At 46.8% G+C, this 23,803-nt stretch overlaps 1 protein-coding gene across 5 annotated transcripts in view; it reads right to left on the bottom strand.

Moving 5' to 3' along the window:
- Positions 1–23,803, bottom strand: part of MSANTD2 (Myb/SANT DNA binding domain containing 2) — a 538,095-nt gene that overhangs the window by 5,418 nt on the left and 508,874 nt on the right. For all 5 annotated transcript variants that reach the window (XM_068240270.1, XM_068240271.1, XM_068240272.1 and 2 more), the window contains 3 exons: positions 20,724–20,879; positions 20,412–20,534; positions 19,175–19,316 (listed from right to left, as the gene is read on the bottom strand). In XM_068240270.1, the coding sequence (XP_068096371.1) occupies positions 19,175–19,316; positions 20,412–20,534; positions 20,724–20,879 (421 nt within the window). The remainder of the gene's footprint in view (positions 1–19,174; positions 19,317–20,411; positions 20,535–20,723; positions 20,880–23,803) is intronic.

Raw genomic sequence — 23,803 nt, 5'->3', positions numbered from 1 at the left:
GAACCCAGTTTCCACAAAAACTGTTCGTCGGGAGTAGAGATGGCCCGAACCTCCGATTTTAGGTTTGCGAACCTCCCGCAAAAGTTCGGTTCGCGCAAACTTTCGCGAACCTAAAATGGGGAGGTGAACTTTGAAAACTAGAAACACTGATGCTGGCCAAAGAGTGATGGAAAAGATGTTTCAAGGGGTCTAACACTTGAGTTTTTGCATGGATGAGTGGGATAGATGCCAAAAGTCCCGGGGAAAAATCTGGATTGGACGCAAAGCAGAGTTTTAAGGGCAGAAATCACATTGAATGCTAAATTGCAGGCCTAAAGTGCTTTAAAACATCTTGCGTGTAGGGAGTGTAATTAGAGTACTGCTTCACACTGACACACCAAACTCACTGTGTAACGCATCGCAAACAGCTGTTTGCGTAGTGGCGGCCGTGCTGGACTGGTGCGCACCATGGCGAGATTGCTCTTCCTCACTCAGTGATGTCAGGTAATGTCTGACTTCCTTATCAACTTTCGATGGTTCTTTCTCTACCATTGTTAAAGCTTACATCTATTTTTAAAAATATTTGTTCTGCTTGCTGTTCAGTACCTGCATCGAGAATCCTTTATGGAGGGCAAGTCTGCCATTGCAAGTGACCACGGGTAATGGCCAGGGAATCCTGGTTCGATTACGGTCCAGAGTGGGAGCCTAAGAAATGGCTACCACCACACATCCAAGGAAGGCAGCAGGCATGCTGTGGGCAAAGGAGCAGGAACGGCTACTACCACACATCCAAGGAAGGCAGCAGGCATGGCATGCACGTCCCGAGGTAGTGACCAAAAATAACAATACAGAAGGACTTTCGAGGCCCTGCTGTATATGTGAGATGAATCAACTTTAAATCCATTAACGAGAATCTGTTATGGAGGGCAAGTCTGCCATCCAATAAAGTAAAAGGTATGCACTGACTGCCAGGTATAATACAATGTGCAGTCAAAGATGCAGTGAAAGGTATGCAGTGACTGCAAACAGCTGTTTGTGTAGTGACGGTCGTGCTGGACTGGTGTGCATCATGACGAGAGTGCAGGTGATGGCGGCTTTCCAGCCCATATGGTCGCCGGGCTGAGGTAGCTGAATGACAGAACAGTGACTGTCCAGCTGATCAAATTTGGTCTGTCCATAATGAAGCAACGACCTTATTATCTTTGGTGTGCCACTCCCCGAGACACTCATATAGCCGGCGGTCATTGCTTGATTGTGATATGCAAGCCCCTTCATCGCGGCAAGGTAATGATCACGAAAAGGAATGGGCACAAGTACAGGGCTTTTGTTCTGTTGTTGCAGCCGCAGTGCAGCAAGAAAAATTATTGTGCATGTACACGCACCAGAAAAATTATTATAGCGGCCGCTGCTAGCAAAATTCAGGAATCCGCCTGGAGTCCTGGACCCTGTTGGTGGTGGCGGAGAAGGCAGTCAAGCGGCCTGCGGGCAGAGCTGTTGTGTGGGGAGTGACTTATTCTTGGGGCAGGCAGCTAGTCACACGGCGTGCAGGCAGAGATGCTGTGTATGGGGACTGACTTAGTCTTCGGGTGGGCCGTAGCCCTCCGGGATCCATGCCTCATTCATTTTGATAAAGGTGAGGTACTGAACACTTTTGTGACTTTGGCGACTTCTCTTCTCAGTGACAATGCCTCCAGCTGCACTGAAGGTCCTTTCTGACAGGGCGCTTGAGGCAGGGCAAGACAGAATTCGGATGGCAAATTGGGACAGCTCTGGCCACAGGTCAAGCCTGCGCACCCAGTAGTCCAAGGGTTAATCGCTGCTCACAGTGTCTACATCCACACTTAAGGCCAGGTAGTCGGCTACCTGACGGTCCAGGCGTTGGTGGAGGGTAGATCCGGAAGCGCTAAGTCGAGGCATTGGACTAAAGAATGTCTGCATGTCCAACATCACCATGAGATCGCTGGAGCGTCCGGTCCTTGCCTGCGTGGACATGGGAGGAGGATTACTGGCAGTGGTACCTTGATTGCGTTGTGCTGTGACATCACCCTTAAATGCATTGTAAAGCATAGTTGCCAGCTTGTTCTGCATGTGCTGCATCCTTTCTGCCTTCTGTCGAATTGGTAACATGTCCACCACTTTGTGCCTATACCGAGGGTCTAGTAGCGTGGCCACCCAGTACAGCTCATTCCCCTTGAGTTTTTATATACGGGGGTCCCCCAACAGGCTGGAAAGCATGAAAGACGCCATCTGCACAAAGTTGGATCCATACGAGTCGGGCTATCACATATCAAGCGTATAACCGGCAAGTTGTTTCTCCGCTGAATGTCCGCAAAGCGTGTCATGGCCATGTAAGACCGCCTGAAATGCCCACACAACTTCCTGGCCTGCTTAAGGACGTCCTTAAAGCCTGGGTACTTTGACACAAATCTTTGATTGACTAGATTCAGCACATGTGCCATGTAGGGTACATGTGTCAACTTTCCCAAATTCAAAGCGGAAAGGAGATTGCTGCTGTTGTCACACACCACGTTGCCGATCTCCAGCTGGTACGGGGTCAGCCACTGATCCATCTGTTTGTTAAGAGCAGCCAGCAGAGCTGGTCCAGTGTGACTCTCCGCTTTGAGGCAAGACATGTCTAAGATGGCGTGACACCGCCATACCTGGCATGCAGCATAGGCCCTGGGGAGCTGGGTCTGTGTAGCTGGAGAGGAGATCGCAGCACCAGTAGAGTTGAACTGCCACTCAGCCAAGGAGGAGGAAGAGGATGACAGCGAAGAGGATGTAGCAGGAGGAGAGGAGGTGGCAGGAGGCCTGCCTGCAAGCCATGGAGGTGTCACAAGTTGGTCCGCTGCACAGCCACATACTCCCTGCTTGCCATCGGTCACCAGGTTGACCCAATGGGCTGTGTAAGTAATGTAGCGTGCCTGGCAGACCAGGCATCCCTGGTCAGGTGGAACCTTGACCCAACGCTGTGTGCCAGGAATAAACATACATATATCCAGGCACATCGCCTCTAGTTAGGACATTAAATAAATTATTAGGGAAAGGGAGGTGCTGAAGGGGGTGTGGCTAGAAAACAGCAAAAATCTATTAACCCTTCGCACACTCACATGCAAATGTTCAAACAATTGCATTCACAGATTCACTCATCCAGGCACAACTGTTATCCCTAGCATAAACAAACCGAATGGGAGTACAGGTAATATTTATTCACAAACTATGTCCCAACAAAGGACCTAACCTATATGTACAAAATAAGTGACGTGAGGAGTCACTGGTCAATCAGCTGGATTGTAGTCTTGTAAACCAGTGATCAACAGGTCTCCAAAAAACATATATACAAGTATGGGGAGAGACTTGACACAAGTGTCATAACTGTCAGTCTCACTAAAGTACTGATACACATATATATGCACGAAAGAAATAAAAATACGTTGCTGTGAGGTGCGAGGTCTTTGCTGATCCCCCCCCAGTGCTGGCAATCAGTCAGAGGATACTGGGGTGTAGCTAGTCCCACCACGGCAAAGTACTGTTAAAAGTAATTGCACAAGCACATGGCAAAATAGGAGTATGGTAACATAACTGTGATGGAGGCTAAGTGTGAGACTGCCATCAATCACAGAGAGACCTGTATGCTCCTACACAGTAGTATTATAGCCATGAAACAAATGCCTTCACAGAAGGTATAGAGCTGGGGTAGAATGGGTGATATATACAATTTACAGTGCTAGTGTCATTCAACTAGGACTAGTTTCACTCTATAAAACAAGAGCTTCGTCAGGAAATAGAACACACAGTGTACAAATCATAAAAAGTATCCCCCCACCACAAAAAGTCCCACAGCAATATAGCCCAAGACAGAGCTGGAGCGCCTGCTACTCTTTGCTCTTATATACAAGCACTAATGGCTGTATCAGCCTCACCTGTGTGTGCATCCACCCACATCAAGTTCTGTCTCATCCATGTTTCAGGCAGAAGAAACCATCCCCAGGTTTAACCCTCTAAACATCAGGGCCAGGTAAACAGCATGGAGTTATACAGCCTCCTCTCCATGCTGTAGCTGTATCATAGTGGAGGAAGTGATGTCAGCAGGGGTAGTCCCGCCTAGTGTTTCACTGATTGGTTTGCAGGGACTGAGTGCTGCCATAACAACGCTCCAAACACTTACAGCCCTGTGTAATGTGAAGAGGGTGGGATAGAGTACTGGCTGGATAGAGTACTGGTCAAGAGCTCTGCCCCTGACACGGTAGACCAGGGTTCAAACCCCGGCTAGGTCAAGTACCTATTCAGTAAGGAATTCAAGGCAAGACCCCCCCCAACACTGCAGGGTGGCCTCCTGAGCGCCTTGAGTCCAACAGGAGAAAAGGGCCACACAAATGTTCTGACTATTATTATTATTATTATTATTATCATAACAGCCTGTCCAAGCCTCCTGATTGATCACACCAGTGCTCTGCCATTTGTTTGCAAACAGAGTACAAACTGCAGCCCTATGTATACATTGCCCACATAGCAGTGCCTCAGTAAATTGCATTCACAGATTCACTCATCCAGGCACAACTGTTATCCCTACAGCTAAATTAAAAGCCAGGGTTTTAGTTCACAGAAGAATGCATTCTTATGCTTAATCACCTATACTGCGCAGAAGTACCCAGGTAAACATAGGTGTTCTAACTCTGGCCATGTAACATGCATAGTGCAGACATGCAAACACATTCATTGCATCAAACCTATCAATGGATTAGGAGCACACATCCTAACTTCCTCTCCTGGGAAAGACAGTGCATCTTACCAATCGCACAAGGGAGCTAATGTTATGTGTCCATGTGCACCATGCGCGTACACCAGCATAAGCTGTCTGCATGCTGACAAACATACAGGGGAAGGGGGGAGTGCACCGAATTGGACCCTAGCCACAGGGGTCAATGATAGGAATAAACATACATATATCCAGGCACATCGCCTCTAGTTAGGACATTAAATAAATTATTAGGGAAAGGGAGGTGCTGAAGGTGGTGTGGCTAGAAAACAGCAAAAAATCTATTAACCCTTCGCACACTCACATGCAAATGTTCAAACAATTGCATTCACAGATTCACTCATCCAGGCACAACTGTTATCCCTACAGCTAAATTAAAAGCCAGGGTTTTAGTTCACAGAAGAATGCATTCTTATGCTTAATCACCTATACTGCGTAGAAGTACCCAGGTAAACATAGGTGTCCTAACTCTGGCCCTGTAACATGCATAGTGCAGACATGCAAACACATTCATTGCATCAAACCTATCAATGGATTAGGAGCACACATCCTAACTTCCTCTCCTGGGAAAGACAGTGCATCTTACCAATCGCACAAGGGAGCTAATGTTATGTGTCCATGTGCACCATGCGCATACACCAGCATAAGCTGTCTGCATGCTGACAAACATACAGGGGAAGGGGGAAGTGCACCGAATTGGACCCTAGCCACAGGGGTCAATGATAGGAATAAACATACATATATCCAGGCACATCGCCTCTAGTTAGGACATTAAATAAATTATTAGGGAAAGGGAGGTGCTGAAGGGGGTGTGGCTAGAAAACAGCAAAAATCTATTAACCCTTCGCACACTCACATGCAAATGTTCAAACAATTGCATTCACAGATTCACTCATCCAGGCACAACTGTTATCCCTACAGCTAAATTAAAAGCCAGGGTTTTAGTTCACAGAAGAATGCATTCTTATGCTTAATCACCTATACTGCGCAGAAGTACCCAGGTAAACATAGGTGTCCTAACTCTGGCCCTGTAACATGCATAGTGCAGACATGCAAACACATTTATTGCATCAAACCTATCAATGGATTAGGAGCACACATCCTAACTTCCTCTCCTGGGAAAGACAGTGCATCTTACCAATCGCACAAGGGAGCTAATGTTATGTGTCCATGTGCACCATGCGCATACACCAGCATAAGCTGTCTGCATGCTGACAAACATACAGGGGAAGGGGGGAGTGCACCGAATTGGACCCTAGCCACAGGGGTCAATGATAGGAATAAACATACATATATCCAGGCACATCGCCTCTAGTTAGGACATTAAATAAATTATTAGGGAAAGGGAGGTGCTGAAGGGGGTGTGGCTAGAAAACAGCAAAAATCTATTAACCCTTCGCACACTCACATGCAAATGTTCAAACAATTGCATTCACAGATTCACTCATCCAGGCACAACTGTTATCCCTACAGCTAAATTAAAAGCCAGGGTTTTAGTTCACAGAAGAATGCATTCTTATGCTTAATCACCTATACTGCGCAGAAGTACCCAGGTAAACATAGGTGTCCTAACTCTGGCCCTGTAACATGCATAGTGCAAACATGCAAACACATTCATTGCATCAAACCTATCAATGGATTAGGAGCACACATCCTAACTTCCTCTCCTGGGAAAGACAGTGCATCTTACCAATCGCACAAGGGAGCTAATGTTATGTGTCCATGTGCACCATGCGCATACACCAGCATAAGCTGTCTGCATGCTGACAAACATACAGGGGAAGGGGGGAGTGCACCGAATTGGACCCTAGCCACAGGGGTCAATGATAGGAATAAACATACATATATCCAGGCACATCGCCTCTAGTTAGGACATTAAATAAATTATTAGGGAAAGGGAGGTGCTGAAGGGGGTGTGGCTAGAAAACAGCAAAAATCTATTAACCCTTCGCACACTCACATGCAAATGTTCAAACAATTGCATTCACAGATTCACTCATCCAGGCACAACTGTTATCCCTACAGCTAAATTAAAAGCCAGGGTTTTAGTTCACAGAAGAATGCATTCTTATGCTTAATCACCTATACTGCGCAGAAGTACCCAGGTAAACATAGGTGTCCTAACTCTGGCCCTGTAACATGCATAGTGCAAACATGCAAACACATTCATTGCATCAAACCTATCAATGGATTAGGAGCACACATCCTAACTTCCTCTCCTGGGAAAGACAGTGCATCTTACCAATCGCACAAGGGAGCTAATGTTATGTGTCCATGTGCACCATGCGCATACACCAGCATAAGCTGTCTGCATGCTGACAAACATACAGGGGAAGGGGGGAGTGCACCGAATTGGACCCTAGCCACAGGGGTCAATGATAGGAATAAACATACATATATCCAGGCACATCGCCTCTAGTTAGGACATTAAATAAATTATTAGGGAAAGGGAGGTGCTGAAGGGGGTGTGGCTAGAAAACAGCAAAAAATCTATTAACCCTTCGCACACTCACATGCAAATGTTCAAACAATTGCATTCACAGATTCACTCATCCAGGCACAACTGTTATCCCTACAGCTAAATTAAAAGCCAGGGTTTTAGTTCACAGAAGAATGCATTCTTATGCTTAATCACCTATACTGCGCAGAAGTACCCAGGTAAACATAGGTGTCCTAACTCTGGCCCTGTAACATGCATAGTGCAGACATGCAAACACATTCATTGCATCAAACCTATCAATGGATTAGGAGCACACATCCTAACTTCCTCTCCTGGGAAAGACAGTGCATCTTACCAATCGCACAAGGGAGCTAATGTTATGTGTCCATGTGCACCATGCGCATACACCAGCATAAGCTGTCTGCATGCTGACAAACATACAGGGAAAGGGGGGAGTGCACCGAATTGGACCCTAGCCACAGGGGTCAATGATAGGAATAAACATACATATATCCAGGCACATCGCCTCTAGTTAGGACATTAAATAAATTATTAGGGAAAGGGAGGTGCTGAAGGGGGTGTGGCTAGAAAACAGCAAAAATCTATTAACCCTTCGCACACTCACATGCAAATGTTCAAACAATTGCATTCACAGATTCACTCATCCAGGCACAACTGTTATCCCTACAGCTAAATTAAAAGCCAGGGTTTTAGTTCACAGAAGAATGCATTCTTATGCTTAATCACCTATACTGCGCAGAAGTACCCAGGTAAACATAGGTGTCCTAACTCTGGCCCTGTAACATGCATAGTGCAGACATGCAAACACATTCATTGCATCAAACCTATCAATGGATTAGGAGCACACATCCTAACTTCCTCTCCTGGGAAAGACAGTGCATCTTACCAATCGCACAAGGGAGCTAATGTTATGTGTCCATGTGCACCATGCGCATACACCAGCATAAGCTGTCTGCATGCTGACAAACATACAGGGAAAGGGGGGAGTGCACCGAATTGGACCCTAGCCACAGGGGTCAATGATAGGAATAAACATACATATATCCAGGCACATCGCCTCTAGTTAGGACATTAAATAAATTATTAGGGAAAGGGAGGTGCTGAAGGGGGTGTGGCTAGAAAACAGCAAAAATCTATTAACCCTTCGCACACTCACATGCAAATGTTCAAACAATTGCATTCACAGATTCACTCATCCAGGCACAACTGTTATCCCTACAGCTGTGTGCCAGAGATGACACCACTTGCCTCTCGGTACAGTTTGGGTATCGCCTTTTTAGAGAAATAATTGCGGCCTGGTATCTTCCACTGCGGTGTCCCAATGGCCACAAATTTACGGAAGGCCTCAGAGTTCACCAGCTTGTATGGTAACAGCTGGCGAGCTATCAGTTCCGCCACGCCAGTTGTCAGGCAAGGGGGTGACTGGCAGAAATTGGCTTCTTCCGCTCAAAGATTTCCTTCACGGACACCTGGCTGCTATGGGCAGAGGAGCAGGAACCGCTCAAGGGCAGGAGCGGAGTGGAGAAGGGTGGCTGTGAAGGTGCAAGGGAGAAAGCGGCTGAAGATGATGCACCTGAAGGAGGAAGAAGAGAAGGAGGTTGGCTTTTCTTTTGTGTGCTGCGTTTGCTCAGGTGCTCTTCCCATTGCAGTTTGTGCCTTTTCTCCATGTGCCTTCGTAAGGCACTTGTCCCTATGTGAGTGTTGGCCTTTGAACGGCTCAATTTTTGGAGGCAGAGACAACAGATGGCGTTGCTCCGATCTGAGGCAGACACATTAAAACATTTCCAAACCGCTAAGCCCCCCTGGGGTGATGGCACTATGGTGGCATCAGCAGCTGACGTTGAAGGGCATGTTGGCTGGCTGTACATAGGTGGCGATACATGGCGCCGGACACTGCCACCAGCTTCTCCCCCTGCTTCTTTAAGCAACTCGTCTCCTCCTACTCCTCTTTGACTCCCCCTCTGAACTGTCCCCCTGTTAATCTCCTCTATTGGGAACATACGTGGGATCTGTATCATAGTCATCATCATAATCATTCTCCTCAGCTTCGCTTGCCTCAGACACCTCCAAGACTGCACCAACAGCAGGTACTTCATCATCTTCACACGTTATGTCCATAGTGTCGCCACCTAACTCAGACATATGAGGTGGTGTAACTTGCTTAGCGCCTTCATCTGGTTGTAACAATAATGGCTGTGAATCAGTTAATTCCCCACTAATTAACTCCTGCGAAGGTAGGTATATGCAGTGATGGGTATTACAATGTGCACATGTCACACACAGACAGGTAGCGGACAGGCACAGTGACACTGCATGTGCTCACGTAGGTAGGTGGGTGCACTGTGAACAACAGGTAGGTTGGTATATGCAGTGATGGGTGTTACAATGTGCACTTGTCACACACAGACAGGTAGCGGACAGGCACAGTGACACTGCGTGCGCTCAACTCCCGTAGGTAGGTGGGTGCACTGTGAACAACAGGTAGGTAGGTATATGCAGTACTGGGTATTACAATGTGCACCTGTCACACACAGACAGGTAGCAGACAGGCACAGTGTCACTGTGTGCGCTCAGCTCACGTAGGTAGGTGGGTGCACTGTGAACAACAGGTAGGTAGGTATATGCAGTAATGGGTATTACAATGTGCACCTGTCACACACACAGGTAGTCACTGAATGTGCTGGGCCTGGCAGTGGCACACACACAGTATGAATTATCAAGGGTGTCTATGCAACACAAGTGTCAGTGGGACACTCAGAAAAAAAATATAGAAAACAAGAACAAGATTAGCTCTCAAAAGAGCTGTTGTGGGGTGCTATTTTAGCAATAAGAATCAGCAAGGAGCAAGCTAACAAGCAAACAAACAAACAAACAAGAGCCTAACTGATCAAACAAACAAGAGCCTAACTGATCTTTCCCTATGAGAGTCTGCAGCAGCAGATGTCCCTTCTCTATTTACTGCAGGCACACGAGTGAGTATAATGGCCGGCGGTGCCTGCCTTTTATAAGGGGGGGAGTGGCTCCAGGAGGGAGTGTAACCTTATTGGCTACAATGTGCCTGCAGACTGTGATGTAGAGGGTCAAAGTTGACCCTTATGGTGCATTATGGGGACGAACCGAAGTTCCGGAAAAGTTTGCGGTTCTCCGCGATCGCGAAACCACCGAAAGTTCGCCGGGAACCGTTCGGGCCATCTCTAATCGGGAGCTGCACAAATCTGGATTCCACAGAAGAACTGCAATTAGAAAACCTCTGCTCTCAAAGACAAATGTTTCAAAGCGTTTAGAGTGGTGTAGAAACCACCAGAATTGGTCCCTCGAGCAGTGGAAAAATGTGATTTTCTCTGACGAATCATCGTTTACCTTATTTCCGACCTCCGGCCGAGTGTACGTTTGGAGACAGCCGAAAGAAGCATTTCATCCAGACTGCCTTCTTTCAACCGTAAAACATGGCAGGGGTTCTGTGATGATCTGGGGTGCTATTTCTTGGAAATCTGCCGGGCCAGATTCCCTTCATGGAAGAATTAACAGCCAAGACTATTTAGGAATTTTGGGCGACCAAGTTCATCCTATGGTTCAAGAACTGTTTCCAGAGGGGAATGCCATCTTTCAAGATGATAATGCCCTAATCCATACAGCTATAATTGTTAAAGAATGGCATGAGGAACATTCTAATGAAGTTGAGCATCTCATCTGGCCACCACAATCCCCAGACCTCAACATTATTGAGCACTTATGGTCGTTATTAGAGATTCAAGAAAGAAGTTGATTTCTGCCGCCAACATCTCTAAAAGAACTGGAGGGTGTTTTCACTGAAGAATGGGCTAAAATTCCTTTGGAAACAATTCACAATTTGTATGAATCAATACCTTGGAGAATTGAGGCTGTAATTGACGCAAAAGGTGGACCTACACCATATTAAAATATATTTTGTTGATTTTCAAGGTGTTTCCATTATTTTGTCCAACCCCTGTACTTCTTTTAATTCTGTTTCTTGCCTCGGATATCCTTTAAGTACTAGTTCTGGCTCAGCCTTACAGAAAAACCTAAAGATGAGCTGGCAAAGGTTGGCGTTCCTGACACTTTTGAAGACCTTATGATTCTCTTTAACCAGACCAACTGCAGCATTCGAGAGAAAGGCGTTTTGGAAACCTTATAACACATTCCACCCTGCTTGGATATCACTTCATTTTCCTCAAATGGAACTTCTGGAAGTAAAAAATATCTGTACCTGTAGCTAATGTACCCATGCAGTTGAGCCCTGCCTACTTTCAGTCTCCAGAGGAATGTCTTTGACACCGTCAGATGAATCTCTGAATATATTGTGAGAGTCCTGATCATGATATTTGAAATTTCCTCTCCATACCAAGACCACACCACTTCCTATCTGATTAGCTGATGGCTCTCCTCACCTCTGGACCTAACAGATTTTACCTATTTCAACTATCACTTCAAGCGTCCATCAATAATTTCTGAAGTTTGATATTATCTGGAGACAGTTCATCCCTTCTCGTCCAATTATTCTTGTGGTAGATGCTTTAGAAATTGTGGGGGTGTTCTCACTCAGTGACTAGGACTAAAGACATGCTTGCATCCCATCACCTTCTTCTTTTGTAAGTTATCTTTTTCAGAAAAGAACAACAACATAGGTGACCAAGAAGGCATGGCATTGTCTATCACAGAGAGTGGTACATCCAATATTGGTGTACACTGACCTTAAAAAACACAATACCACCAAAACATTATGACATAGACAAGCGAGATGTGCATTGTTGTCCTTCAACTTTAATTTGCAGCTGCATCTTTGTCCTGTTTCCTTTGTCCTGGCTCTAAGAGTTGTAAAGCAGATGCTCTGTTTTGCATGTTCTCTAGCTTAATGCAAAAAAATTCTGAGCTACATTCCTTGTCCTCCATAATTTTATTTACTAATCTACCTACTACAACTCATCTAAGAAAGTTTGGCAACTAATAATTATCCTCCAGAATAGAACTTGAACTTTAGATAAAGCTTATTTTTATCAGGTAGAACTAGTCCATATACATCCTGGAGCAACACTAGCAAATGTACAATTCTTTCATGATCATACCCTTTCAAGTCACTTCGGTGTAAGAAGGCCTCAAAGTCTATCCAGTGCTACTTCTGGTTGTACATAGGCTTCAAAGTCTATCCAGTGCTACTTCTAGTTGCAAACCTTTTCCAAAGACTGTAAGGACTATGTACCTTCTTGTGCCCAGGCCAAGTCATCCAAAACTAGACTCTGAGTGTTACTCCAGCCTTTACCAAAAACCTACACCTCATGTAGAAGATCTTTATTGAATTCTGATTTTCCAACCTCTAATGGAGCCCATGGCACATTTATTCCTATGTAAGCACTTCTTCAGTCAATGTAACCACTGAAACGTTTTTTTCTCTGGGGGACAGTAAAGTTCTACCATTTGCAGGGGTCGAAGTACCCCTGAATCGATGCCCTCTCTCCGGCTCTCTTCGCGATTGCCATGGATCCTATTGCAGCCTGAGTTGAGAGATCTGAGGGTTTAGACCAGGGGTCTCAAACACGCGGCCCGCGGGCCATTTGCGGCCCTTGATACAATTTATTGTGGCCCGCAAGCAAAAGCTTCCTTATAGTTCGCTTCAGTGCTCCCAAGTAATCCGCTGCATCCCCGCTGCTAAACGAGGGCTGCAGAGCCCCCAAATCACCCGGGGGGCAATCCGCCGGCATTTCCTGGAAGGGGCAGAGCTGTCCTGACGTCAATTGCCGCACGGATCGCCGCCTCTCCCCGCCCCTCTCTGTGAAGGAAGAGTGAGAGGGGCGGGCAGAGGCGGCGATGCGCCGCAATTGACGTCAGAAGGGGCAGAGCTGAAGCTGAAAGTTCTGCACCTTCCAGGAAATGCTGGCGGATTGCCCCTTGGGCGATTTGGGGGCTCTGCAGCCCTAGTTTTGCGGCGGGGACACGTACGGATTACTTGTAATGGGAGCACTGAAGCGAACTATAAGGTAAAATAGGCAGAATAGTTCGCTTCAGTGTGAATTTGATTTTGAAATAAAAATCAATGCAAGGGACGTTGGGGGTGGAGGCGGGAGCTGCTGATTGTAAAAATCCCTTATGCGGCCCAGCCTCATCCTGACTTTGCCTCCTGCAGCCCCCAGGTAAATTGAGTTTGGGACCCCTGGATTAGACAAAGTTCCACACACAGAACTGAACTGTCTGGGGAGAGAAATAAAAAAAAGATAGATCTGGAGATCTGCAGAGCTTAGAGGTCTGTGAGGTTGAAATCCTTTCTCCACAGTGTCCTGTGACTGCATCTTAGCTAAAGATAATTGTTACACGCCCGCTTTGAGTGAGTGATTGCTGTTGGATTGTGACTCTCATGCGGTCAGGCCTCCCATTGTCTTATACAATGCAGTTTCCAGTTAGGACTAGAGATAAAAACGGTCATATTGGCCTAACAATCTGCTCTGAGGTGTCCAGGCCCATTGGAAGAGGCTCATTCATATATATCTAATAATCCAGCTTGTGTCATGTTCCTACTGCTGCTCTCCTGAGTGAAGCTCTTTGTGGATTACAAATACTGTTTGATATATGAGCTCCAACTGCCAGCCTACTACTTAGATTAACCTCCCTGGCATTCTATTAAGATCGCCAGGGCGGCTGCGGGAGGGTTTTATTTTAATAAAAAAAAAACTATTACATGAAAGCCCACATGAAAGCCCACTAGAGGGCGCTCCTAATGCGTACTTTTGATCGCCTCCGGCGATCAGAAGTAACAAGGGAGGCCGCAATGAGCCGCCTTCCTTGTTTCGCTTTCCTTGTCGCCATGGCGACGAGCGGAGTGACGTCATGGACGTCACTCCGCCTCCGATCCAGCCCTTAGCGCTGGCCGGAACTGTTTGTTTCGGCTGCGCTGGGCTCGGGCGGCTGGGGGGACCCTCTTTCGCCACTGCACGCGGCGGATCGCCGCGCTGCGGCGGTGATCAGGTAGCACACGCGGCTGGCAAAGTGCCGGCTGCGTGTGCTCCTTTTTATTTGAAAGAAATCGGCCCAGCAGGGCCTGAGCGGCAGCCTCCGGCGGTAATGGACGAGCTGAGCTCGTCCAGAGCGCTAAGGAGGTTAACATTGGCCAATGTTTAGGGAGATTAGCTTAAATGTTTATCTGAGTTTGATTATAACAGACCGTTTATACATTCGTCATTTAAAGTGCACTTAATGATTCACTCTGATTTTTGGGATTCGACATCTCTGGATTTTCTGGTGCTTCCTTGGGCCAAACCCTTTCCAGAGACTTTGAAAGTGTCATTCTGCTGGTTTATGTGTATTACTGGAGGTTGTGGGTGTCACCAGAGTTGGAAAAGAGCAGGACCCATCTAACATAGCTATACCTATGGGTGCATGTACAAAAAAAAGAAAAGCAGCGCACGAGCACAAAAAGGCGGTAAGGCTCCTCATCCCCTGCACCCACCGCATTCACCCACAGTCATCTCCGGTATGTGATTGAATTTTTTAATATGTATGCACGCATGAAGCACTGTATTATGATATGGAACTCTGATTAAAGTGAATGACAGTAGTGCCGGTGCTTTTCTTATTCTTGTACATAGATCAATTTATTGCCTGAGCACGCTGAGGATTTCAATAAACCATCTGGTTGCCTGTGGTTGTGCCGCCCCCTCCTCCTCCCTGCATAGAAGACTTAGACTGTAGTGCCAGCGTCTGTTTCTTTGATACCTATATACCTATACCTATACCTACATTTGTTTCTCACCTGCCTCCCATAAGTTCCTCCGAGCAGCGCAGAGAGATTCAGAACTAAACAGACATGAATTTCAAACTTTACATGCCCAGTGAAAGAAAGCGCTTGTGGATAAGTGCTTGCTTTCGCTGTGCAGGCATGGTACAGAACTGCACCTGCACCGTTCCAAATTACGTGCCCCCTGTCACACGCCCCCTGGTGGGCAGAACCGCGCAATGCCTTCCAATCGGTTTCAGCACACAGACCATTCAATCTTGTGAATGCAATCGGTGTTTGGAAACCGCTGGAATTCGGCTGCAGACAAACTAGAAGGAGGCATGCGAATTATAAAACACAAAATACTAGGCTGCCACCATCTCTTTTTAAATGGGAAAGAGAAGCCCACTCTGACTGATTCCAAGACCTGTAAATAAAAAATGGTTAACACAGGCTATTCTGGCTAATAACAACACTTCTCGGTAGCAAATCTTCAGAAAGCAAGGATGCGTTCTGGTTGGCTGAAACAGGGTGTAGCGAGGCAACAACTGACTTAAGTTTTTTTTTATTATAAATGCAATATACAATAATTAATATATACAAATCGTTCAAAGTAACAATTATAGAGACAAGAGTAGCTCAATGTAAAAATAAAAAAAATGGAAAAGAACAAGCGAAACGGTATACTTAGAGTTTAGGTGAAAATGTCCTTTGTGGAAGAAATGGCTAAGTCTTGATTTCAGAGTCAGGGGACTCAGCGTCAAAGTCCAAACAAGATGGATGCCAGCATGTGCTTAAGCTGGCAATATGTAATCAGGATGATGTTCAAGGTAGAGGACTCGGAGCTTGGGTGCTCTGCTCTGGTTATACTCCTGGCACAGTAAGGAGGAGTGAGGGCGGGGACCACACACCCCTTGGAACCTGAGATGAGCCATCCCCTTCTCATGGAGACAGAAAACCATATCTAAACTATATATGGACTCTATCTCCCAGTACCGTACAGGTCAGGGCAGATTTAATATAATTTTCAGGTCAGTCAGGATTTATCCAGAACAATGATACCAAACACGAGTGGTGGGACCCCTGTGGTATCAGCGGGTTACTTTGAACCTGTCTTACTTATGGTCCATAAGTCAGATTGGTCTGGAATCTTCTCAGTACCAGTGCCAGGTAATGTCCGACACACTCTGCGAGTTTGAAGGGCCTGGCAGCTTTGCAACACAGGAAATATGACAAATATAGCAGTTTATGGATTATCTTATAAATAACAGTTCACCAGGAGTTTATAGTTCCAAAGCTGGAGAGATTTGTGTTCATTTGAACTACTCAGCTCAAGGCCTACGTGACAATTCCTGCCGGGGATGGTGCCGCTTCGGCTGCACCAGGACTCACTTTATGAGGTTCTGTCATCTCAGAAGTGTGGAGACCTGATTTATGGGAGCCCTTAACTCAGCTGGGTGCCTGGGGAACTTCTCTGACTACTGGAAGGTTCTTTAATGACTCTAGCCATTTGGTGTAAAAGAAACAAAGTTGTCTCTTAAAAAAAAAATTCATTCTGATCACTGCAATAAACTGTGTAATCTAACCGGGAAGCTATCAGAAAACTGACTGCGCGGATCTTCCTGAATTCGCCTGCGCTTCTCATGGCTGGCCGTGACACTCCCCACTTGGAGGAGCTTTCTGGAGAAAAATTAAACTGGAGGATCCCATCAAATACTTATAGGAACTGGGGACAGGGAAAGGGAGGACAACAAGCACTGTCAGGTCATTCAGAAGGAGGTTTTAGCTCACCATGGGCTTCATTCATTTTTACCACCTGTTAAGGGGTACTTTAAGGCTCCAATAATATACTTTACCTGGTCTCTAGTGACCTGGGTCCATTCATGCGGTTCTGACCTACGCATGTGCTCCCTGACCCAATGCAAAATGCAAAGGTTCAAGATGAAGTATTCCAGCCTACAGCGACACCCAGTACACACACACACACACACACACACACACGGCTGCACTTCTACACTATTGTATGTTCTGCTGCTTGGAGCTAGCACTTACCACAACACTGCAGCCACCTTTGTGCAGTTTTCTTTGTTGTGACCTGGCTTGTTCCTCTACTCCTTGACCTCCACTGGTCCTGACCTGACCATTAGCTTGATTTTTGACTCTGCTTTTTCACTGCCAGCCCACCATGGCTTGTTTGTTGACCTTTGGCTTGATACTCAACTACGTCACCTCCAGACCCCGGGCCTGCATTATAGTCCATTCTCTGTCTTATGTAAATAACTGTTCTTTACCTCTTCTTTCTATCCCTGTGGGGCTTGCTACCATGACCTGACTGCTACTAGGCAGCAAAGTTGTCAGGGAAAGGTGCTCTAGTGAAGACTTATAGCCAAAGACTCCATGGCCCAGACAACCTTATAATATACATACCATGGGGCGTGAAATAGTCCAGCTATGCTAAATAAAACAATCACCCCAAAATAGGATTGAAGGATCTGAATATAACTTATCAATAACACACAATTCCCAGATATTTTAACAAAACTTAACTGAACCATGTAACTTGAAAAACTACTACCTGCATAAGGAGTCTCATGGTGCAAAGGTGAGGCAAATATGCTTGCTGAGAAGGCATTCACGTTTGTAGGCATATTTAGTGTAATTCAATCTTTATCAAACTTTCTGCCTGGAAGAAACACTAATCATACATTTTGGGTATTCCACAGGCCCCTTTTACACTTGCCTTGCAAGTGTGCATTGTGTTACCCTGTTTTGCTGTAGGGTAACGCAACGACAATGCAAGGCAATGGGGCCTAGCATAATCCACGTCGCGTTGCACCGGAAGTTCCTGATCGGCCGTCGACCCAATGCAAATTCAACAGTGTGTTACAATTGGACTTCCGCAGTGATGCAGTAGCAGTGGAATGTATGTAAGTAAAAGAGCAAGGCAGAAAATATACGTTGGTGGTGTCGGTGTGACGCAAATGTGCAGGGGAAACACCAACATTCCAGTGATATACTTCCTGTCCAGCAGGAAATACGTCACTGGGCGATGCTATGCATATGACCCTGTTGGGGCACTCTGCTGCAGGGTCACATAAATTATGTTTTTTTGTGGTGCGATGGGGGCGGAGCATCGCACTGCATCGGCCAGGTGTAAATCCGGCTTCTATCTGAACTGAACTGATTAAACCATTTGGTCAGTGGTCAAGTGCTTTCAAGTAAGGCCTAGTTTGCACTTATGCATTGGTGGTTGCATTTCAGCAATGCTCAGTGTGTGCAATACACAAAGACATCAGAAGGGCATAGACTGCACTGTCTGATGTTTCCATCCATGCATTGCTATGCAGTGCAGTATCGCAACGCATGGTTGGAGACATTTTTGTGCAAAAGCAGCGTGATCCAATTTATTATAAACTAGTAGACCTAAGCCCGTTTAAAAACGGGCTTTGGGTCTCTCTCACCACCGCCACCACTGCATGTTAGCACACGCACGCACGCACCCGCCCCCCATGGCCTTGTCCTCCTCCTGTTCCAACGGCTACACATGCACAATAGACAAAACACACGGGACACAGGGACAGGAGAATGATGCAGGGACAGTTAGGGTTTTATTATATAGGATAAATGGAATCTGCACCGCAGAGCAACCCAACTGCCATGTGTACTGGATAGGAAAACCCGCCATTTGTATTGCATGCAGCGCAAAAGTGGAAACAAGGCCTAGGACAAGGAAAATGTATTTGAAGCTACCATAAATTATTTTGGACAAATTGGGCCTAATGCACTAAATTGTGGTAATATTGCTGTGCATAGACAGCGGTGGGTTGTGCTAATAGGGTAACTCGCAGTGCTTGTTGCCAGAAGTACAGATATTACCGTGCGCTGTCTGTGCACAGCAGTATTAAAGTGATATTGTGCATCAGGCCCCTTGAGGCCCCCGTTTCCACTAGCCGCCGTGCATCCCATGGCTTTGCGGCGGCACTTCCTCTTCTGTGAGTATGCAGCCAAATCCCGAAAGCCGTGCCATGCATGGCTATGGGATTCGCTGCCACCTGCAAGAAAACGGACAGCAATGGCAAGCGAGTCGGACGGCAGCAGCATTATTCCCTATGACAGAGTTTCCCCTTGCGATTTGCCTGCGAGGAAACTGCAGATTCGGACCAATTTCCGCGATAGTGGAAACATGCCTTTTGTGTTTTGCTTCTGTTGTTTGAAAGTGTTGGTTTGGAATGTAATAATGAATGATTCTCACCTGATGTCATTTTCTGTCTCATCTTGTGCTTCCTTTTTTTGTCGTCTGTATAAGTAAATGAAGACAGCTATCAAGATGGCCACCCAGCACAGACCAACTATCGACCCCACCACGGCCCCAACTATAATTGCCACTCTGGAAGCTAGAAGAGAACAAAAGTGTTGAATATTGATTAATGATGATAACAATATATAATTGAGCATAATTGCAACCTGGAGTAAATATGGCCATGCTGACCTTGTGATCTCTGGTGCTCATGTTGCTGGCACTGGCTACAAAGGTGAACACACTTCTCTCATGCTCCCACAAATCTTTTGCCAGCTGCTGTCACTCTCTTCTCCCTGCCTCTTGATTGCTTGATGGTCAGGATATCACAAGCCCAGTAAAGGAAAAAGCCTTGCCCCCTAACCTCTGTCACCATTCTCTGCTAGTCTCCTGACACTATTCATCTCCTGCTAACTGCCCCTGCCTGTCACAACCTGCCCCTAGCTATCCTCAACTATCTTCCACTACCTATGTCCTGATATCTGCCACAACCGTCACCTGTTATTACTAGTCATCCACTGCCACTAGTGTAATATGGTGTTAACAGCAACCATGACAGTCTGATGTACGATGTACTCAATTCAGATATAAAACAAACAAAAGTAGTGGCCCTTTGAAGTTAACAGTAATAATATGCAATCAGTAGGCTTTCTCAGCAAGATAAAAGTGTTTTTGCAAGATGTAAAATGTATTTAGGCTTATCTGCTCAGTAGAGGGAATTCCTTCCGCCTATGCAATCAACCAGGGATAACGGGATAATGCACTTGTGTCACTGCGTTTCAACGCACATTGGGCTTGATTCACAAAACCGTGATAACTCTTATCAGGGTCATGCTAGTGTTATAGCGTGCGTAACGCACACAAATTCGCATTTGCACGTGAAAAACGTTACACACGTTGTAGCGCGTGCAAAACGCTAGTGCGACCGTGATAAGGGTTATCACAGCTTTGTGAATCAAGCCCATTGTCTTCCTCAGGTGGTGAGATGATCGAATTATCCTATTGGCCACGGTTGATTGTGGAGGCAGAAGGAATTCCCTCAACTTAGCAGATAAGTCTAAATAAATTTTATATCTTGGATGTGCAATTGTTAAAGCACATCATTTAGCAAATAAAGGGTAATACACCAAGGAGCGCTCTCTGACAGATGTATGTCTGTTATACATAATTTTTTTGTTGCATCTGTGCTCACCTGAAGTCACTTGCATATTGATGTTACACTCTGTCACACCCGCTGTGTTCTTGGATATACACACATATGTTCCACTGTTATCTCTGCTAATATTTGTCAGGGTTAATGTTCCTTTCACAGAGTCTAAAACAAAAGAAAAGTTCAGATGTAAGAAAATACACTTTATTATTAGTACAAAAGTTAATAGGGTTGGGGAAGTCAAACTAATGTCATATATAGATAGATAGACAGGCAATTTTTAATTAATCCAGCTCATGTTTGCGGGGTCACAAATTTTCTCTATTTTCTGCCTTGTGTCTCCCCTGTAATTACCTTGAGCAGGAGAGAAAAAGACCAACTTGCTTGCGGCTTTCTTTATCCAGGAATAGGTGGGCTTTGGCTGCCCTGTGGATGACCGACAGATGAGAGTGACATTTGCACCAATATAAGAGTCTCCCTGGAGTTGGCATGTGGGTTTAGAAGGCGGAACTGCAATCAAGAAGACAAAGAGAATTACACAGTCCAGTAACTGAGCACAGAGAAAGGTTTATGTTCAAAATACAATAACCATGTTCTGCCCTGTAACAAGCAATTTTTTTCATTTCCCAGCAGTTGTTCTTATATGCAGAGTCAGTCAGATTGGTTGCTGAGCGGCAGCACAGCCTAATCTAGTTTATCTCCATCAACACAGGTCTTGTTTTACTAGTATGCTCAGCTTGTATAAGGTGGTGAGTGAAGAGTTTGTGAAAGCTAAACATGTAATATACTTGGACTTTGCGGAGGACTTCCATACAGTTCCCCACAACAGCTTAACCGCTTAAGGACCAGCGGTCTCTGGGCACTTAAGGACCAGAGACCGCTGGTCCAATCCCGACGGAATCCCGACGGAATCCCGACGAATCGCTGCACATACTCGCCACCATCGCTGCTCGTCGGGACCCCCAGGACATAGACTCTGCCGTCTCTATGACAGCAGAGTCATGTGAGCCGGTCAGGAGCCGCTTTCATTGGCTCCTGACTGTGATGATTTGCTCAGCTGCCTGTGCAGGCAGGCAGCCTTTTGACCATTGTGTAGGTTTGCATGCTGCAGGACTCTGGAAAGAAGAGCTTCTGTCAGTTTTGCAGCTTGTGCTTGCAGAGGAATTTGCATTCGTTGTCATGCAAATTGCCTGGCCACATTCATTGGAGGCGTGTACTATAAGTACTATGTCTTTCCCACAATGCTTCGCTGCTCATAAGGATTTCGTCCTATGTAACACTCCTGGTGGGGTGTCAGCCTTACTCTCTGTTTGAAGATCAGCTCGGCTTCTGTTTGAATTGATCACTGCAGACTAGGTGTAATGTGTATGTGCACTTCTTGATTGGCTTACAAGCAGCCTGCAGGCTTTATATAAGCAGCAGAGAACTGTTTGGGAAGTGAGTATCTCCTGTGTGTTTGGTAAGTCTCAGAGCAGTTGGGGACAAGCACCTGGGTGTGGCAGATCCAGGGCTTGGCTGTGCTCACATATGGTGTTGCATGCTGGTTCTGGGGCCCCGGGCAGTGAGAGTTCCTGGGGCCCCAGGCTGGCTTGTGCACCATTATTGTTTTTAATTTTGTTGTGGATTCCCGTGCGGTTTAGTTGGGAGGGGGGCGGATGGGAGGGTGTGTCCTGCGCGCTGGTGCCCCCTGCTGGCCATGTAGCCGTTGTCTGTGTGCGGCTGGGGCCCTCTCCAATGACTGGCTGAGTAGCTCGGCTTCTGTTTGAATTGATCACTGCAGACTAGGTGTAATGTGTATGTGCACTTCTTGATTGGCTTACAAGCAGCCTGCAGGCTTTATATAAGCAGCAGAGAACTGTTTGGGAAGTGAGTATCTCCTGTGTGTTTGGTAAGTCTCAGAGCAGTTGGGGACAAGCACCTGGGTGTGGCAGATCCAGGGCTTGGCTGTGCTCACATATGGTGTTGCATGCTGGTTCTGGGGCCCCGGGCAGTGAGAGTTCCTGGGGCCCCAGGCTGGCTTGTGCACCATTATTGTTTTTAATTTTGTTGTGGATTCCCGTGCGGTTTAGTTGGGAGGGGGGCGGATGGGAGGGTGTGTCCTGCGCGCTGGTGCCCCCTGCTGGCCATGTAGCCGTTGTCTGTGTGCGGCTGGGGCCCTCTCCAATGACTGGCTGAGTAGCTCGGCTTCTGTTTGAATTGATCACTGCAGACTAGGTGTAATGTGTATGTGCACTTCTTGATTGGCTTACAAGCAGCCTGCAGGCTTTATATAAGCAGCAGAGAACTGTTTGGGAAGTGAGTATCTCCTGTGTGTTTGGTAAGTCTCAGAGCAGTTGGGGACAAGCACCTGGGTGTGGCAGATCCAGGGCTTGGCTGTGCTCACATATGGTGTTGCATGCTGGTTCTGGGGCCCCGGGCAGTGAGAGTTCCTGGGGCCCCAGGCTGGCTTGTGCACCATTATTGTTTTTAATTTTGTTGTGGATTCCCGTGCGGTTTAGTTGGGAGGGGGGCGGATGGGAGGGTGTGTCCTGCGCGCTGGTGCCCCCTGCTGGCCATGTAGCCGTTGTCTGTGTGCGGCTGGGGCCCTCTCCAATGACTGGCTGAGTAGCTCGGCTTCTGTTTGAATTGATCACTGCAGACTAGGTGTAATGTGTATGTGCACTTCTTGATTGGCTTACAAGCAGCCTGCAGGCTTTATATAAGCAGCAGAGAACTGTTTGGGAAGTGAGTATCTCCTGTGTGTTTGGTAAGTCTCAGAGCAGTTGGGGACAAGCACCTGGGTGTGGCAGATCCAGGGCTTGGCTGTGCTCACATATGGTGTTGCATGCTGGTTCTGGGGCCCCGGGCAGTGAGAGTTCCTGGGGCCCCAGGCTGGCTTGTGCACCATTATTGTTTTTAATTTTGTTGTGGATTCCCGTGCGGTTTAGTTGGGAGGGGGGCGGATGGGAGGGTGTGTCCTGCGCGCTGGTGCCCCCTGCTGGCCATGTAGCCGTTGTCTGTGTGCGGCTGGGGCCCTCTCCAATGACTGGCTGAGTAGCTCGGCTTCTGTTTGAATTGATCACTGCAGACTAGGTGTAATGTGTATGTGCACTTCTTGATTGGCTTACAAGCAGCCTGCAGGCTTTATATAAGCAGCAGAGAACTGTTTGGGAAGTGAGTATCTCCTGTGTGTTTGGTAAGTCTCAGAGCAGTTGGGGACAAGCACCTGGGTGTGGCAGATCCAGGGCTTGGCTGTGCTCACATATGGTGTTGCATGCTGGTTCTGGGGCCCCGGGCAGTGAGAGTTCCTGGGGCCCCAGGCTGGCTTGTGCACCATTATTGTTTTTAATTTTGTTGTGGATTCCCGTGCGGTTTAGTTGGGAGGGGGGCGGATGGGAGGGTGTGTCCTGCGCGCTGGTGCCCCCTGCTGGCCATGTAGCCGTTGTCTGTGTGCG

The sequence above is a fragment of the Hyperolius riggenbachi genome, chromosome 6 (genome assembly GCF_040937935.1).
Source record: "Hyperolius riggenbachi isolate aHypRig1 chromosome 6, aHypRig1.pri, whole genome shotgun sequence".
In the NCBI taxonomy this organism is placed as follows: domain Eukaryota; kingdom Metazoa; phylum Chordata; class Amphibia; order Anura; family Hyperoliidae; genus Hyperolius; species Hyperolius riggenbachi.
This window is presented reverse-complemented; position numbering and strand designations above follow the sequence as displayed.